This window comes from Thalassophryne amazonica, chromosome 3 (assembly GCF_902500255.1).
Source record: "Thalassophryne amazonica chromosome 3, fThaAma1.1, whole genome shotgun sequence".
NCBI classification, from domain to species: Eukaryota; Metazoa; Chordata; class Actinopteri; order Batrachoidiformes; family Batrachoididae; genus Thalassophryne; species Thalassophryne amazonica.
The window spans coordinates 73,155,034-73,174,598 of NC_047105.1; the positions used below are offsets into that span (position 1 = coordinate 73,155,034).

General features: G+C 39.9%; 1 protein-coding gene across 4 annotated transcripts in view; it reads right to left on the reverse strand.

The window, feature by feature from the left end:
- Positions 1-19,565, reverse strand: part of LOC117507035 (inositol 1,4,5-trisphosphate receptor type 1) — a 286,805-nt gene that overhangs the window by 193,233 nt on the left and 74,007 nt on the right. For all 4 annotated transcript variants that reach the window (XM_034166724.1, XM_034166723.1, XM_034166725.1 and 1 more), the window contains exons 9-17: positions 16,033-16,179; positions 15,167-15,262; positions 14,968-15,012; positions 12,982-13,136; positions 11,674-11,773; positions 9,622-9,782; positions 9,385-9,526; positions 9,051-9,209; positions 3,117-3,289 (exon numbers count right to left, since the gene is read on the reverse strand). In XM_034166724.1, coding sequence (XP_034022615.1) covers positions 3,117-3,289; positions 9,051-9,209; positions 9,385-9,526; positions 9,622-9,782; positions 11,674-11,773; positions 12,982-13,136; positions 14,968-15,012; positions 15,167-15,262; positions 16,033-16,179 — 1,178 coding nt within the window. The remainder of the gene's footprint in view (positions 1-3,116; positions 3,290-9,050; positions 9,210-9,384; positions 9,527-9,621; positions 9,783-11,673; positions 11,774-12,981; positions 13,137-14,967; positions 15,013-15,166; positions 15,263-16,032; positions 16,180-19,565) is intronic.

Below are 19,565 nucleotides of genomic sequence, written 5' to 3' on the forward strand. Positions count from 1 at the left end.
TCACGAAATTTGTACAGTCTTGCAGCAACAATATGCCAGTTACAATGTGTTTAGTTTGTTTAATGGAATGCTGTCTACTTACAGACTTACAAATCAGAAAATTGAAAAAGCGTTATGACAAAGCTGTCCAGAAGGACAGATAGGAACATATAATTACACAACTAAAGGGACTTTTCCCAACTTAAAATGAAAGATCATTTTGTCAACAAACTGATTATATGGCAAAATTAACCTCCTTGTGCAAATATTATATCTGCCAAAGCTGTCTCAACAGTGCATCAGTGTGAAACTAAATTTAAGCTGGAGAGAGAGCCCTGGAGATGATCCCATCACTAGACAGCCTGCAATGTCTGAAGAAAGCATAGTCAATATTATGACACCTAAATAGATCCTTCTCATTTGATTGGTGGTTTGCATGTCACATGACATTCATTATTTGTCCCATGTATGTGTGACATCACTACTGTGCATTTCTTGACTATTTACCATGCAGTTTTCTTCCATTTGTTTCACTCTCTATTGCACGCTTCCATTAGTTTTTTGTAAGAATGCTTCCAGGATACAAGTAAGCTAAATCCAGCAGCCACAGTGTTTGTGGAGACATCTTTAGCAGTTGTTAAAAGTGGTGTCAGATGAAGAATTGGACAAGTTCTTCCACTGGATTTAAGAAAGCAGACATGTGTTCCACACATACTGCTAGATAGGTAGACAGATAGATACTTTATTGATCCTTCACAGGAAATTATGCTGTTGCAGCAGCTCACACAGACATACATTTCATACATCTATCATTAACATATAACGTAAATTAAAATTAAATAAATTTTCAAAACCACAGATATTTTAATAGTCAATGCTCATTAAACAGCCTAATAGCAGCTGGGAGGAAAGTCTTTCTAAAACGGTCCGACTTGCACCTCGGTGCCAGCAGCCTATGACTGAAGGCGCTACAAGTGATCACCTCCAGGGCATGGAGGGGGTGAGAGATGTTGGCCTTAATGGCCTTGAGCTTTGACAGCATTGTCTCTCCGGTCACCTGCTGAACTGGTGAAAGTTCTGAGCCAACTACAGAACCTGCTAAAACTCCTTCAGCAGCCTCGCTGAACTCAGATGCATTTTGGCAGCTGCCTGCAGGATGAGTGAACCGCTGGATCCCACTGCCCTCACTTTCCTACTCAATGAATCACCTGTCTAATTTTAATTAAAATATCAAATGACACTGATCTATTTAGGTGTCATATAAAACAAATAATGAAAGTTTTCCATTTGAAAAAATTTTCATTCATTGAAAGATGGAATGCACCATTCAAAAAGGTGGCATTTGAACTGAATGGTATGTTCCAACTTTCAACTCTGTAAATATGCTTACCACTGCACTCATAAACATTCATTATTTGTATGCTAATGGTCTCTCCATGACAGAGTTGAGAACATTCTGCATACAGAACTTGAAAAGTCAAAAGGCTTCTTCCCCTACCTTCTGATCCCTGAGCAAAAGCACACAAGATTAGTCATGTCAAGGGGAAAGCTGAAAGGTTTTTAAATAGATCCAGTGAATTTTATGAAATGTCTCCATACATTATTATGGCCCAACACTCCCTATTGAATTAGTTATGGGTTCATCATTTTGAGCAAGAGACAAAAAGACTGACCAAGCCATAGAAAACAAACATCTTCAGCCACTACAAAGAAGGCTGTTATTTCATCGGTGAAGAAGCCAACAGCCTCACATCTCAGAAATTTGCTAAGAAACTGATAAGCAGCGTGTACCGTGCATCCAGAAAGTATTCACAATGCATCACTTTTGCCCACATTCTATGTTTCAGCTGTATTCCAAACGACAGTAAATTGATTTTTCCCCTAAAATTCTACTCACAACCTCCCCATAATGACAACATGAAAAAGTTTTTTTTGCAATTAAAAATAAACTCAGAAATCACATGTACATAGCTATTCCCACCCTTTGCGCAATACTTTATTGATGCACCTTTGGCAGCAATTACAGGCCCAAGTCTTCTCGTATATGATGCCAGAAGCTTGTCGACCCTATCTTTTGGGCAGTTTTGCCCATTCCTCTTTGCAGCACCTCTCAAGCTCTTTCAGGTTGGATGGGGAACAACCGTGCACAGCCATTTTCAGGTCTCTCCATAGATGTTCAATCGGATTCAGGTCTGGGCTCTGGCTGGGCCACTCAAGGACATTCACGGAGTTGTTCTGAAGCCACTCCTTTCACATCTTGGCTGTGTGCTTGGGATCACTGTCCTGCTGACAGCTGAACCATCACTCCAGTCTGAGGTCAAGGGCACTCTGGAGCAGGATTTCATCCAGGATGTCTCTGTACACTGATGCATTCATCTTTCCCTCAATCCTGACTAGTCTCCCAGTTCCTGCTGCTGAAAAACATCCCCACAACATGATGCTGCCACCACAATGCTTCACTGTAGGGATGATGCCTGGTTTCCGATAAACATGACATCTGGCATTCACACCAAAGAGTTCAATCTTTGTCTCAGACGAGAGAATTTTGTTTCTCATGGTCTGAGACCTTCAGGTGCCTTTTGGCAATCTAAGAAAAAAAAAACTTTGTCATTGTCATTATGGGGTATTGCGTGTTGAATTTTGAGGAGAAAAATTAATTTCATCCATTTTGGAATAAGGCTGTAGCATTTAAATAAAAAGTGGGAAAAATGCAGTGCTGTGAATACTTTCTGGACACACTGTACTATGCCAGCTTGCTGATGCAGCCTTGTGAAGTTATCAAGACCAAGCACTCAGGAAAGCTGAAGAGGGTCTTTTCCCTCATGACAATACCCCAGCTCTCAAGTTAGTGATTGGCATGAAAGCTACAGGTGAGTGTGGCATCTAAGAAACCCCCCACATTGGTCTCTGGATGAATGTCACTTTCATCTATTCCCGTACAAAAAAAAGGTTGGTGACAAATATCACAGCAACTACAGGCATCATATGTGCAAATGATGACTTATTTGCAAAACAGAATGAAAGCTTTTATGCCAACAGGACTCAAATTCCACTGTCACATTGGAAGAACTTTTCAGCAGACTCTGTTTGTTACCCAGATCATGTGTACATGGCGTGCTGATCAGACATGCACTAACCTGGGTTCACGGTTTTTCCGAACCAGACTGACAAATGTGTCAATCTCTGCAGCAGTGATGTGTTTCTCCAGCAGCTTGCGGTTGTTATGAAGCAGAGCTGTGATTGTGTCCTCTGCAAGGACATCATAGCCGATCTGTTTCTGCATGAAGCGAAACTGTTTGGCTATGTATTCCTGTAGGATATACAGACAGTCTGAATATGAAGACAAAAACAAAAAAATAATATGCCACAGACTTATGTCTGCATCATTAAACATGACATTATTCTTCCAACTCCATAATCCAAATGCGATTACTGTGAAGACTGGAAGATATAAACTTGAAATTTTACATATCTCGGAGATATTGCCAGGACCAGAGCATGTGAGATCTACAGGTAAACTGTTGGAAATCTGGAGTGTGATTAGGACTCACGACTGAGCTGGCACTGATTGTTGACTTGCCAATTGTAGTCCATTTAGTGAGAGTCTCTCTTCACCTTTTGGATGTCGTTTGAGCCAAAAGTCACTGTGACCACTGGACTCTATGCATATGGTTGGTTAAGTGTAATATTTGTCTTGCCATGTGTGCTATACCACAAATAATGAATGTTTATGAGCGCAATGGTAAGAACATTTCATGAGGTGAGAGATGGAATGTTCCATTTTTCACCACATGGAGTATTCTTACCATTACATAAATAAAAATCAATTATTTGTTTTATATGATGCCTAAAATAGATCCTTATTATTTGATATTTTATTAATTTATAAACAAGAGAAAAAGGACTTACATTTTGGTGTGAGTCACTGATCCTCTGAGGTCAAGAGGTTCCAAACAGTCCAACACAAACTTTAAATAGCAATCCAGTCCAAAATTGTTCTCAGTCAACTTGCATAAACAATGAAAAACTTCAAAAACAATCATGACAATGTAGTCCGTATCTGATGTCGTGCATTGACTTCTTCGTGTACAGCCATCTGCTTTCCTCAGTTCAACGAAAAATCGCAAGAGAAATGTGCCGAGCTTTTTATCCGACAGCGCTTGTACTTCAGCTACAGATGACCCAGTGAACAATGCAAATGCCTCCAGACTGCTTATGGTGTACTGATAATAATCATAAACTCATTCAGATTATTGTCTGTCACTAAATCAAACCCTGCCATGTTTGTTTTCAAGCTAAGCGCCATCTCCACTTGTGTGAGCTGACCCAGAGGTCACAGCGTGCAATAGCACAAAATGTATAGTACCAAAATTGCATGGTAAATGGAACACAATGGCAAATGGTACGAAAAATCAAACCGCCAATCAAATGACGAAGCTCTATTCATGCTTTACATAATCATAATATCATTGACCCATTCGTTGGATCTGTTCCTGCAGTAGGGTCCATTCCGCACCCGTGACAGAAATCATTTAATCCAGCACATGGATCCAGCCACATCTCAGACAGAGAGAAAAAGAAAACAGAATCAGTCGGCCAGAAAAACTACACTTAAGGTATAATTCATCAGCCTTAAGCAACAGGAAAGCAGAAGAAAAACTAAGGTGTTCGTTGGCCGCTAGCCCTAAATTTCACTAACAGACCCAGATTTTAGATAAAGTTGAGGTGGAGACCCGCTCTGTTTACTAATAAAATGAATTTAAAAGGGTAGGAAGCATCGTACCATACTATGCCAGTATGCTAGCCATACGAAAGGGAGAATAAATGCGGCTTATGTCTGCACGTGAAAGTTTCTACAGAATCTGACTGTTTTATTGACGCAGGGAGATCATTCCACAAAACAGGGGCACGATAAGAGAAGGCTCTGTGGCCCACACTTTTTATTCACCCAAGGGACACAAAGTATCCCTGCGCCCTGAGAACACACAGCCCAGGCCGGTATGTAGGGCTCGATAGGTCAGCTAAGTAGGGAGGCGCTAGTCAGTGAATAATTTTATAGGTTAATAGCAGAACCTTAAAGTATGATCTCACAGAGACAGGAAGCCAGTGAAGAGATGCCAAAATGGATGTAATGTGGTCAAACTTTCTACTTCCTGTCAAGAGTCTGACAGCAGTGTTTTGAACCAATTGAAAACCCTTAATGCTGGGCCGCAGTAAACCAGGAAATGGGACACTGCAGTAGGCCAATCTAGAAGAAACAAATGCATGGATCAGGGTCTCTGCATCAGCCATACGCAAGATGGGACGGATCTTCATTATATTTCACAGGTGGAAGAAAGCAGTCCTTGTAATATCTGTAATGTGTAGGTCAAAGGACAACGTCGGATCAAAAATCACCCCAAGGTTCTTCACTTTGTCAGTGTGATGTATGACACACAAGCCTAGGCTAAGCGTTAGCTGGTCAAATTGATGCTGATGTTTTGCTGGACCAAGAACCATCATTTCAGTCTTGTCTGCTTTCACTGATGCAAGGCAATCCTCTAAGGTTTTTATCTATATGTGGTTACCAGCAGTTATCGGCATTTATAACTGAGTATCATCAGAGCAATGAAAGGTAATCCCAAAATGCCACAATATGTGCCCAAGGGGTGCTATATAAAGGGAGAAAAGCAAGGGGCCTAAGACGGACCCCTGTGGAACTCCAAATTTCATGTCACTAAGGTTCAAGAGGTTGTGTTGTTGTACAAGACACAGTGAGAAGGACTGGTTAGGTATGTCAAACATGCAAGGGCATTCCCAGTAATCCCAAAGTGATTCTCCAACCTATCGAGCAGAATATGGGGATACGCCATATCAAATGCAGCACTAAGATCTCATAGAACCAGACCCGTAGTGGTGTCACAATACATTGCAAAGAGAAGATCATTTACCACTTTAGTAAGGGCAGTCTCCGTTGAATGATATCTTCTAAATGCAGTCTGCAGTAAGGTGGTCCATGAGCTGCTGTGAAACCACTATATCCAGAATTTTAGAATAAAATCATAGATTTAAAGCACTTAATGTACTGACAATCTGTTTTATTCTGGCTGTATTGAAAGCACATCTAAATGTTGAATGGTGTAGGATCTGCATCACACATCATGCATGTTCCTCAAACGTAATACGTGACAATACCTTTGTTATGGCCACGTATGTGTTATTACCTCATCATCCTCCCCCCATTTACAATTTGGGAAATAAAAAGTCTTGAGCTGATATCAAGCACTGCATTAGGAATCAGTTTCTGTTCACCAGTGTGACTTGAAAAGGCCAGTTACCTCACATGAAGCAAGCCATCACTAGACTGACAAAAACAAGTCTATCAGAGGAAACAACATTACATAAGATCAAATTTACTATCTGGTACATTCTTGGACAGAATAAACCTAATAATGAAGTTAGAAAAAGGCCTGGACAACCATGGAAGCAGGTTACGCATTGTGGATGATAGAATAATTCTTGCTCTGTAACCAAGTCAAGAATACCCACCACTAAGTGGGTGTACTGGATCTGTTTGATGACTTTCAATTTGAGAAAACCTCACCAGTGTAAATACAGAGGAAGTCTACACAGTTCTGGAACAATTTCCTATAAAGATATGACCAAAAGATCAACTTGTACCATACTGATGGCAAGAGAAAAATACAAAGGAGGGAAGGAACTGCTCCTGATGAAAAGCATACTAACTCTGTGAAGCATGGTGGAGCACATGTATGGCTGTCAACAGAACTGTTTCTATTGTATTTACTGATTATGACATTGCTGAGAACAGAAACACAGAAACAAACAAACAAACTAATAAGCAAAACACCTGCACATTTGCACAAGTCAGATGCAGTATGTCAGTCTTGACACACTGCAAAAACCACCCATGATCAAGCAGGAACTAAAGGCAGCTGCGAAGGAAGCCTGGAGGATCTGGGTCTCAGTGTTTGTTCATGTTTGAGTTCAAGATTTAATACGATCAGTGACTGCTCAGTGTTTGTTCATGTCTGATTTCAAGATTTAATCCGATCACTGACTGCTCAGTGTTTGTTCATGTCTGATTTCAAGATTTAATACGATCATTGACTGCAAAGGATTCACAGGCATTAATAACACAACTTAAAGTATATTTATGTTAATTTGTTCCATTTTTTTGGCAGAGGGATTTAAGAATTGCGTTCCACCGAACCAGCACCTCGTTCCACTAGTGTTCCAGTACATGATGGCATGGCCCTTGCAGATGAGTCTGTTGTGCCGGCCCATTAGGCAGGCTACTTTGAGCAGTTATATATGACCTTGGACACAATGTTGTGGTCTTTGTGGAATCGAGTCTGGTTTGCTTGACGTTTCTTCCTCAATATCATCAGAGGGAGTTTTTCCTTACCACTGTCACCTGTGTGCTTCCTCTAGGGGTTGGTAAGGTTAGAATGTACTCATGTGAGGCACCTTGAGGAAACTTTGTTGCAATTTGGCGCTATATAAATTAAATAAATTGAAAAAACAGATGCCATGATTGTGACATTTGAGAATCTGAGTGTAGAGTTGGAATGTCTGGATTTGATATTTTCATGGATCAAAACTCGGACCAAGCCTTTCAGTGATGTTCTGGATTCAACCATCAGAAATGTATCTGTTTGTAGTTCAAGTGGTAAACATACAGGACTGAGGCATTTAACAAAGCCAATACCTTTGAGAAGAAGAGCTGGCAGAAGAGTTAAATCTCTTCTTTACTCGCTTCGAGATTGTGATAGCAGGAGCAGCCACGTTACTGCCAGCGGCCAAGAGCAACTTCATGGTAGGGAAGCACGAGGTGAGGGGCACGCTGAGGGGTGTCAACCCACACAAAGCAATGGGCCCTGACGGCACCTCCAGATGGTTGCTGAAAGACTGTGCAGACCAGCTTGGCAGGATTTTTACCAAAATCATCAACCCTGACACAGACTGCTGTCCCATCATGCCTGAAGACCTCCACCATAGTCTTTCTACACAAGAAATCCCCCATAATCAGCCTCAGTGACTACCGGCCTGTTGCATTCACACTGGTGGTGTTGAAGTGTTTTGAAAAACTGGTTAGAAGTCACATCATGTCATTCATAACCCCCACTTCAGACCCACACCAATTTGCTTACAAGGCCAACAGGTCAACAGAGGATGCCGTGAAAGCTGCTCTCCACAATGTGTTGCCCCACCTGGAGCAACTACACCAGTCTTCTCTTCATGGATTATAGTTCAGCATTCAACAACATCCTCCCCCATGGCCTCGAAAGGAAACTGCTGAACCTCAGTCTACCTCAATATGCCTTTGGATTAAGGACTCAGATCGCTCACAGAGAGTAAGGATTGGCCCCCACATATCCACAGCTCTCACGCTCAGCACCACCTCCCTTCAAGGCTGCGTGCTGAACCCGCTGCTCTTCACCCTCAACACCTCTGACTTCACCCCTATCCACTAGCAGAAAAGTCAAACATTAACCTTCACCTCTGCACTGCACACATTTTTCATGAAACATTCTCTCCTTTTGCACTGTTAAGCCTCCTATTTCACACTAGACAAATCTGCTGCTAAAAGCAGAGTGTCATTTTAAAATATATACATAAAACTTTGTGATTCTTAGCATTATCTGTGTGATGGCTTGTCACACAGCAGCCTGACTAGACTTAAACTGAGGAAAAAAACAGGTGCACATGCACCCTGAAATATGTCCGTGATGACTGGAAGGGATTCTGACAATTAAATAAATATGCACATTAAGATTTGCTTATACCCAAAAATTGTGTTTGTACTCATATATTTGGTGATGTGGATGTTAGTGATGCTGAAACTGAGTGATCCCAGCCTTTAGATATTCTTCAGTATAAAAAAATATTTGTGTATTTTTCTGCAGAAAAAAAAGAAAAAAAAAAAAAAAGAAATTGTCCCATTACATTTCCACAAGATGGGGATAATGTAATGTTGGCCTCTTTTCCCTTCCTGATCAGGGATATAACTGAAGAACTTTCCCACAAGTTGTACACACACCTATGCACACCTTGTGCACATGAAGTACCTGATTCTTACGGTAGTCCTGCTGGGAGTGACGCAAAACACGGTAACACAAGCGGCAGATGTGTCTGAAGGGGGCATGCCGCTGGTCAGCCAGTTCCTCCAGGCGTAGCATTGGCCCATCCCCACTGTCTGTGAAAGGAGCCTGCAGAAGCTTGAAAATCTGTGTGAAAGGATGATCCTGTAAGAACTTTAACCATATTAAGCCAAAAGAACACACTGATCGAGACATCAAGCATCATTTTATTTTGTAAAGTACTTCAAAGATTTTAAGAGGAAGTCAAGGGAGGTCAAACAGTTTGAGGTTAATCAAAATGTTGCCTTCACTGTACCATTACCTGCTTGAGAATATTCTGCTCTCTCATCAGTTTTTGTCTTTCCCTGTTTGGTTTGTTGACCATAATCTCTAGGACATCCTGTCCATTGTTAGGAATGTCCACAACAAAGAAAACCAGATCCTCCAGAAGCTTGGTAACAGCCCTGGTTAAAAATGCCAAAAAAAGAAAAAGGAAACTCACATGAATGAATTGTTTCTCCTTCATCAATTCACATCTTGCCCAGTTATGTGTTTTTACCTCCTCTCATTCTGTGTGATGGTGCCTTTTTCCAGCTTTCCAGCAATAGAAGCCAACACTTTACTGGCATCATTGGCAAAGTCAAGGTCTCTCACTTCTGCTGGAGAGACTGGCACAATGGCAAATGCCTCTTTGTCCTCTTTGAGTGCTGAAGTGCCAATCTTTAATTAGAACAGAAATGTACAACAAAGTTATCAAACTGTGTAATAGAAAATATTTGAGTCCACAGTATTACCTCATGTCCATTGTTTTTTGTTGATAAAAATTAAGCTGTTAAATTTGGAGATTTTTTTTAAAATGTGTAGTAGTATCTTTTAATTTTCCAAAAAATTAACAAAATTAATTTGTGTCAGAGTAATTATTTAAAGCACATTTATGTTTGCGGTATACCACAAAATTACAGCAAATTTTATTCCTGGATAAAGTTTTTATTTTGAAGGGATTTCATGGCAAATATCTAGAGTTCACTTTGTGAGCTCTTGCAGGTGACATGGAGGAGGAAGTGCATGTGTGTACACGCAAGAGTCGATGTTCATACTACATTCGATGGATACTGGGAACTCACAATTTCTGACTTGCAATAAGGAGGTATTCATACATGGATCCAATAAATGATTAAAAAAAAAACCTTCATTTCCGCACCATCTCATTTTGACAAACTGAGTCAAAATATTGTTAATTAACATGAGTTAAAAACAACGGACATCACAGACCTGTCCAGTAGATATCCAGCAAAACTATTGTGTGAAATATGTCCATATTTGATTCAGAGTTCTACTCAATGGACTCTCTGGGGGCCTATGGTTATTAGGCGTCTTGGTCACTGTCTTTCTGCTACCAATTTAGACCCTGTGGCCCCCACAGTTACAATGGAATGTCTACAAGTGTTTCTTCAGCTCCATGATGCTAACCCTAGCAGATATAGCAGTGCTGGGGTTTTCTTCAAATGGCATAGTCTCCCAGAATGTAGCATAGTTTCCCTGTAACTGCCCCAATCATCAGACATCACCATAGAAAGTATCATAGTGTCTTGTTGCTGTTTTAAAGTACATGGGTCTAAATTGTTTCTCGATAGGGTGATGATTGGTCATATAAGATTGGAAATCACTTATTTTGACAGTGAGGAACAAAATTACTATGATAGAGAAAATCCTATTTTGTGGCTTAAATTGTTAAAGACATCAAGTCTAAATGGACAACACCCATACAACTATCCTACATGGTGAAAATAATACAGTACAGTGGTCCCTCGCTATAACGCGGTTCACCTTTCGCGGCCTCACTGTTTCGCAGATTTTTTTTTAGTCCAATTTTGCATGCTTTTTTTTTTTTTTACAGTGCATTGTGTTCTGCGGCCTCATCAAGCAGCCGGGTCTCGACACCGCGAAGGGAGAGCATGCGCATTGTGTTCTGCGTGTCTGTTTATAAGAATCTTCTCGCCCAGAAGAAAGAGCACCAACAACTACCCATAACTGTGTTCTACACTCGGAAAAAGACACCTGCAGCGAGCGGCGCCAGGACGAAGAGGCGCGATCAGAGGAACTGTGAAATACTGGTCAGTCACTATTAATAATTTCTTATGTGTCCAACCTCGTACGTTGATCGTTAAAATTAAATTCATTAGTTCTAAAAGCCATCATAATTATTTATAGGAAAACATTTTATTTTTATTTCTCAAACAAATGTTTGGGCCTGAAAACAGGTTGGTCTTATTTTTCTACTCAGGTTTGAACTTTGAGAGTGTTTACACATAAGAGAAAAGTGAGAAAATGTTCATGCCTGATTGAGAAAAGTGTATAAAGTGTGTAGTGAAGGGTTTTACAGCTTTAAAATGTCTATAATAATTGTCAAAAATAACGCTGGCCACTTTGCGGATTTCGCATATCGCGGGCTATTTTTAGAACGTAACTCCCGCGATAAACGAGGGACCACTGTAGTTGGCTGTCCTACAAACTTAAATAAAGAGCACTGTACCTCAAATTGAGGTTCAGTATAACAGTGCACTACAACACAACATTTCTGGTTTATGCAGATGAGTGCAAATAAACTCACACGCAGCATGACAGGCTTTTCCTCCTCTTTGTCAATTGGTTGGTTGGTGCTGTGAACCCACGTGTTGGTGCACAGGTGTCTGAGACGTACATATGAGTTTCTGAAAACACATTTGAATACTTTTATATCTGCATATTGCTGTCACGTTGCGCACATTGCGCATTAATAGCACCTTTAACATGGCACTCCATACTTTCAGAATAAATCACCAAACTGTTTGGTTAAGAAAATCAGTGTCCACTGCTCACCTTTCATACAAGTTCTTCACTTGAAAAAAAAAAAAAGCCTTTTTCTTTAAATATTTTTGAAGGAGTGCCTCTTTGAAACAATCCAAATAAGACAAAACTATGATTAAAAGGTATGTGCAGGGAACAATCACATTCTAATATAGCATTGAGTAAAATTGATTCTTTAGATTATTTTATTAAATCAGTTTTTAAAGTTAGCCTTAAAATTGAATCTTTGATAAAACAAATAAATAAATACGTAATTGCATCACACAGTTTTCACATCTTCACATGCATTCTCACATTTATAGGAGCCATGCTTCTGCATCAGATACACTGAATCACAAGTGAACTGTACATAAACACTCAACTGCAAACATAAACGTAACTACGATCACAAATGGCTTCCTCAGTCTATTCTTGTTAAAGACATGTTCTTCCTAATAAAAGATTTTACATCAAATGCACACTGTTGTGTTGCAATTTGTCAGCGATGTTAAATAACTCCACTCCAACACACATCAGTGTCACATTGTGGTGAACGTCAACCATATAACCGTCATGCCGTCATGTGCAGTACGTCATATTCACAAGTACTGGCACACACCCGCACACACACTTTCATGGTTTAGTGTTTTGCAACCAGACTAAGTTGACCGTGAAATACTTGGAAGTCCCCTCTTTGTAATGTGTCTGCTGACTGTTTTTCTGTGGAAAGAGTGACAGATAATGGAGCAGAACACAACAGGCTTTATAGTTACATATAAACTGCAACAGTGCAGAACTGACTTGGTGTAAAAATACTGCAAATGGACTGCATTTATATAGCGCTTTTTCATCTGCATCAGATGTTCAAAACGCTTTACAAATTATGCCTCACATTCACCCCGATGTGAGCATGCTGCCATACAAGGCGCTCACTACACACCAGGAGCAACTTGGGGATTAGAGACCTTGCCCAAGGGCCTTTAGTGATTTTCCAGTCAGGCTGGGATTTGAACAGAGAATCTTCTGGTCTCAAGCCCAACACCTTATCCACTAGACCATCACCTCCACTGCACCACATAAAAGTCCTTAGTACCTGGGTACTTGCGAGTCTCCTCCTCTTAACGTGGTTGGGTCAAACTCAAATATGGAAGAGATGTCATTTCCATCAGGAACAGACACAAGTGTGTACAAGACTTTATCTGGGACATTCCTCAAACGGGCGCGTAAGGCTTCCTGATCAGAGTCCAGCTAAAGGAAAAGATCAAAACACACAGTAGCTCAGTTTACAAAATGATAAAGATAGCTGATGTTTGTGTCCACATCTGAATCAATGTAATGAATGGGGCATGGCACAGTTCAAACTCCCCTTCTTCAAAAGACTACAACTATTTATTTGCTTCATTTTAATTGATGTATTTTTTCCCCTCTGGAAAATGTTCTCATTTGTTATTATTAAAATATTTGAGACTCATAGTGGTGTGGTGTAGGAATAATCTCAAAAAGAAAAGCAAAAATAAGAATTCACCACACGTAAATGAACCACAAAGTACGTAGACAACAGTGTGGTGACGCATTTGAGTTTAGTTCACACGTCCGTATGCGGTGATACAGGCTTGGAGGGGGAGTGAACTTGTAGACCGTCATCTATGTGTTGGGAATCAGAAACTGTCCTGAATTGCCATGATCGATTTCTGGGCCACAGCAGATATAAACACCATACAGCCCATTTTACTAACGCCTACACGTCCCTGAACATTTTTTTAAACTCTGATCTGTATAGTGATAAAAAGCACTTCTAGCACTGTGAGTGTGTTACTCTAAGACTTTGAAGGTTACGCTGGTGCGTCACAACACCTCCTCACTATGAGTTGAGGAAAGCTCCACTATGGTGCCACCGTGTTTTCAGGTTTCAGAGATTTGTTGTGCAATATGTGATTGATAACACAATGATTTAGTGTTACGTAGTTTGGGACAGAAGCAATGAAACCATTTTTTCTGTTCTATCGTGTTGTTGTTCTGGAGGAGCTAGCCCACATGTTTGCGAGGGAACAGCTCTGAAGAAGAGATCATAAAATTACTACATCTGTTTTACAAACTGCAGATAAAAAACATTTAAATAAATCTCCATAACACCTCCAAGACTTAAGGTAGAACCTGTTGCCAAAGACCTGTGACCAGCTCCACCAAATATTTAGGTGGCATTACTCATAATCCACTGCATCACTACACAATGGTGCACGTGCACAAAATCGATAAGGAGTTCTGATTAGGCGTTGCTCTTAGTTATTTGTTCTTTCATTGAGGGCTGCAGTAAAAATTCACAGAACAAAGGTTATTGACAGTTGCAATTTGTCTTGCGGTCTTAGCATAACTATATTCTTGAAAGATTTCGCAATATGTGAATTCTCTGAGGAAAAACAAAGTGGAACGCTATCAGTGATTTTGCATGTATACTCCGTAATGGCGCACCACACTGCCTTATGGACTCTCCTGCACTGCATTTCAGATGAGCAGTTCGGATAAGGTAGGTGAGTGCGGACAGTGGAACTCCAACGACATAAGCAAACTGGTCCCAACAGAACCACTCAGGCTGACTTGCAACACATACTTATCTCTCAAAAGTAACCATTTGCCACAGATCCACATGTGCGTCCCCTTTGCCTGTTCCATTCAGTAGAGTCCTCAGCAATGAGGTAAATGCCGCACAACATTGACAGTACTGAGAGACAGTTAAATGGCACCATCTGGGCAGTAGAAATGAACACCCTGTAACAGCTGATTGAACAGTGGTAACCCAGTGCCAGAGTGAAGGATGCATTCACAGCGGAAGGGTGCCATCTGCTGGTCAATTTTATATATATATACATACATACACACACACACACAAACACACACTACATCTGTAACGAAAACCTACTGCATATTGTTGGGTACACTTTTAGCATAGGCATGCCAACCAATCTTACGGGATGTCAGGCACCAACTACAGATTACGTTTCAATCAGTTCTTAAGTCACCATGTACTGGCAAGTGCAGATTTAACATTACTCAAGTAAATCCCTTAGATCGGCTCACTTACTGAGGAACGGTTATCGAGGCACTCATCTTCATATTCTGGATTTACCTGCAAAAATATAATGTGGAGCACTACTTCAAATAAAAACTCTGAGTACAGATGTCCTTTGAAATATTATTACATCTTATAACTGTTTGTCAAAATTTTCTAACACCATTAAACAAACACAAAATAAATAAATAAATAAAAAAACAGGACTGACCTCTGCAGCCAGGTAGTGTCCAGTGGCAAGGTGTTTGAATCGGAACAAACTGTTCCAGTAGCCTGCTCCACCTCGGCATGGGTCATGCTGCACCACCTGAGTGCACATATATCAAGATAACATGATATACCACAATACATGATCTATCATGTAACATGAAGGCTAGAAGTACAGTGGGGCCAAAAGGCATTTAGTCAGTCCCTGATTGTGCAAGTTCTCCTACTTGGAAAGATGAGAGAGGTACAGTGAGGAAAATAAGTATATGAACACCCTGTGATTTTGCAAGTTCTCCCACTTAGAAATCATGGAGGGGTCTGAAATTTTCATCTTTGGTGCATGTCCACTGTGAGAGATATAATCTAACAAAAAAAAAAAAAAAAAAAAAATCCGGAAATCATAATGTATGATTTTTTTAATAATTTATGTGTATGTTAATGCTGCAAATAAGTATTTGAACACCTACCAACCAGCAAGAATTCTGGCTGTTATGATGTCTGTGAGAGCCAGAAATCTTGCTTGTTTGTGGGTGACCAAATACTTATTTTCCACCATAATTTACAAATACATCCTTTAAAAATCCTACAATGTGATTTTCTGGATTTTTTTTTTCTCATTTTGTCTCTCATAATTGAAGTGTACCCATGTTGAAAATTACAGACCTCTCTCATCTTTCTAAGTAGGAGAACTTGCACAATCAGGGGCTGACTAAATACTTTTTTACCCCACTGTATATTACTGGTGGGGATCAGGATCAGCAAGACTGCAACTTTAAAAACCACACACACACATATATACACACACACACACACACACACACACACACACACACACACACACACACACACACTAGAAATAGTCATCCTCACCTCGATTTCCCATAAGGCTTTGCTGCTGGTTGCAGAGGTAGCAGACTGTCGTCCAGTGGTGCGAAGGAAAACATATTGCTTTTTCCTGTGATCGTCGCAGGTGAGAAATTTCTCTTGCTCTGCATGAAATAACCGTACCACGTCACCCTGGAGACAGGATATTTATACATTCAGTGCATTTTATTACTATGAAATCAAATAAGCTTGCCTTTGTAGGTCTCCAGCATACTCTAAATTCCACAAAATGCACATCTTATTATAAACTGGACACTCCCAGCGACTACTGTAGAGTGCAGTCCTCAGTGTATTTGTCATTCAGTATGCGAGACGAAAGGGTTGTTAAAGTTGGGTCTAAAAACCCTCCAGTTTTCCCAAAAGGGACATGGGAAATCAATCTAGATTTGAATCGTTTTCATGTTTTGCAGTCTTTCTTTACGACGCTCCAACATGAAGGTGTGATTGTGGATGCAACAGGCAAATGCTGCATTATTCCCAGTTTCTCATCTCACTTCGACAGAAGCCCGTAATTTTTTCAGAGCTGTCATGGTTGTCTTGGCAAGGTACCACAGTAGCCTCCTTCAAACTTGGTCACTCAATTTTTTGAGAACTGTCTACTTGACACAGATTTACCACACAACACCATTCTACTTACATTTCTTAATTATTGCTGTAAATGAAGCCCAACATGTATTCGGTGACTTGGAAATATTTAAGTGTCCATCCTCTGACTTGTCTCAAGAAAACTGGCAGTAAAACTGAAGACAATCCTTATATTTAGAAGAAATTTCCCCTGTGCCAACTTTTTTATGGAATGTGTTTCTGGCCTTAAAAGTTGCATATTAACAAAAGAAATTAAGTGGAAATCACAAAACATGAAATCAGCTCTGCATAATGAATCAGCTTCGCATCATCTTAAAATGTATTCAACTCCTCTCTGACTACAGGACTATCCTTGCAGAAACATTAGGCCCCATTCCACCAAACAGGACTTTGACCATGACTAGGGATGGGTATCGTTAAAGACTGCTAGTGCTGCTAATACTACTACTCGGTACCGCTCATCAGTATTTTTAATCGGTAATTTGATTATTTTTTCCAGCATTGCTTTATTTTCTATGTACAATTTAACAAACAATCAAGTGCAGCCACTTTTGAGCATTTAATTCTCTTCACCATCATCAGTTTCGTGTGTGCATGTGTGAGTGAGAGCAGCCCAGCCAACACACAAGCTCCAAGTGGGTGAGAGAGACAGAGAGACAAGATGCCTCAGCGGTGCTCAGCAGCCTGCACACACACAGGCTCTGAACGAGAGACAGAGAGATCTCTTTTCTACGTAGCAATAATGAATTTCCTTAATTCCTACAGTACCAAGAGTAGTACAGTTAAAGTGCGTATAACTTTATTTACAGTAACCAGATACAAAGCCAACTAAGACTGAAACCTCTTACACGGGTGACGGGGTCAAGAAAGGCAGCAGCACAGGTCACAACAGACAGGTTATCATCATCAGGAGAACGTTAAAAAAAAAAAAAAAAAAAAATACAGATAAAACAATCAATTTGGTCATTGTAACAGTATATAAGACAAAACAATTAAGATTTATCACTAGTATCATGAGTAAATCAAATGTCAAATAAGCTGACTATTCTACATAAATACAGAATTATGAAAATAATGTCAAATTATGAAAATTACGTCAAACATGGGGAAATTAGCATGATTTCACCCACCTCTGATAAAAAATTCTCAGAAACCTCAAGCTGTGAGGAATTTGAATTTTGGTGACATCTCAGGTCTTGCCTTTAAAATGAATGATGTAATTGAAACCAAGAAGTTATGTGAACTGACAGGAAGTGGTCACAGCATGACGTGGTTTCTATTCTTGAGGGGGCTGCGGCAGAGACCATTAGCAACTCTCCCAAATCCCCAGCAGTCTTAGATCTGTCTGACTGGGCCATAAATAGTCTTGTTGCAGAGACTGTAAAGAATGTACCAAGTCAAAGCAAGACTTGGATTACTGCAGGAGGATTTGTAAAAGTTCCACAACAGTTTACACCAGTTTTAAACATTTTATAAAACTGGTGTGAACCGTCATAGCAACACCTTGTACCATCATGATTTATCAAAGACTCACCGAGACACAATAAGGACTATCCCCAGGACACACCACGAGAGATGTGGTGTGGTGGTGTCCAACACAAAAATAATGCAAGTAGAAAGCTTATACCCTCTGCAAACTGCTGGAGGTGTTCGCAGGGGGTGGGTACACTCGTCCACATGTTGTGGGATTGTCCACAAATTCAGTGCTTTTGGTTGGAGATCCATTGACATATTGAACAAATTGTTAAACATAAAGTGCCATTTTCTCAGAGGCTTTTTGTGATCGGGGATCCATCACCTTTGCAAGACTCCCTGTTTAATGATAAGGAATGGACTCAGACTGTCTTGTTGTTGGGATGAAAACGTATAATATCCTACTGGAAATCTCCAACAGCCCCTCCGGTGGCTCAGTGGCTCAGGGAGCTGGGCAAACTAGCTACACTGGAACGCCTTTCATATAAACTACTGGACAGAATGGAATGTTTCTATCTCAAATGGAATGCCTATTTCTCCTTTATAGGAACTTCAGGTTGAATGTCTATGATGCTAAGGTGGTTGGACTAAATGCAATTAGCGTGGGAGTGTTCTCTTAAACCCTTTACCTCTCGAGGTGAGGGATTTGAGCCGCGTCCTTGGTTCATTTAATTTAAATCTGCTTAAGAATTAATCCAAGTTTTAGTTACATATAAGTATAAATGATTAAACTCTGAAAACAGAATTTACTGCCGATCTTGAGAATAAATAATCAGCCAGTATATAATCACGTTCAAACTTGAAGTAAAAATCAAAAAGGAACCTTTTAGGCCAAAGCTTAAAGCAAGGACTCGACACGACTTTTGAAGCATCACTCTCACCGCGAATTGCAATGCTCTCATCCTCACTGGGTATTTATTTTATTTTACATTTTTTTTATTATTATTATTATTATTTATTTATTGTTACTATTCTATTTAAGTATTTTAATACTTTCATTTATCTACTTAATTTTCTTTTGTTTCTGCGTAGTGGTGTACAGTTCTTTCACTGCCTCGCTATGTTCTATATGTTATATTGACAAAAAAAAAACAGAGTGCTAATCAAAAAAAAAAATGATGCAAGTAGGAGTGGGGTTTTAATCAAATCCAACCTTTATTTTTTGATTTACAGTGTACAGCCAGAGACATATATGGATGATCACATAAATTCCTCCAGCCAACAACAGAATAAATTTACTTGGCCTAAATTATTTTTATCTTTGGGTTTTATATTATGGAATGGTCTCTAACCCCAAATTAATGTCAACCATTTTTCACATTATGGAATATACTGTATGCTTAACACTGAATCATTTTCACTTTGCTTTATTTGTATACAGTGTATTTGTTTAGTAATATTTTGTTTGCTTTGGAGCTAAAGTTAAAAATAAAAGTACTTCAAGGGGGCGTGGGTACCCA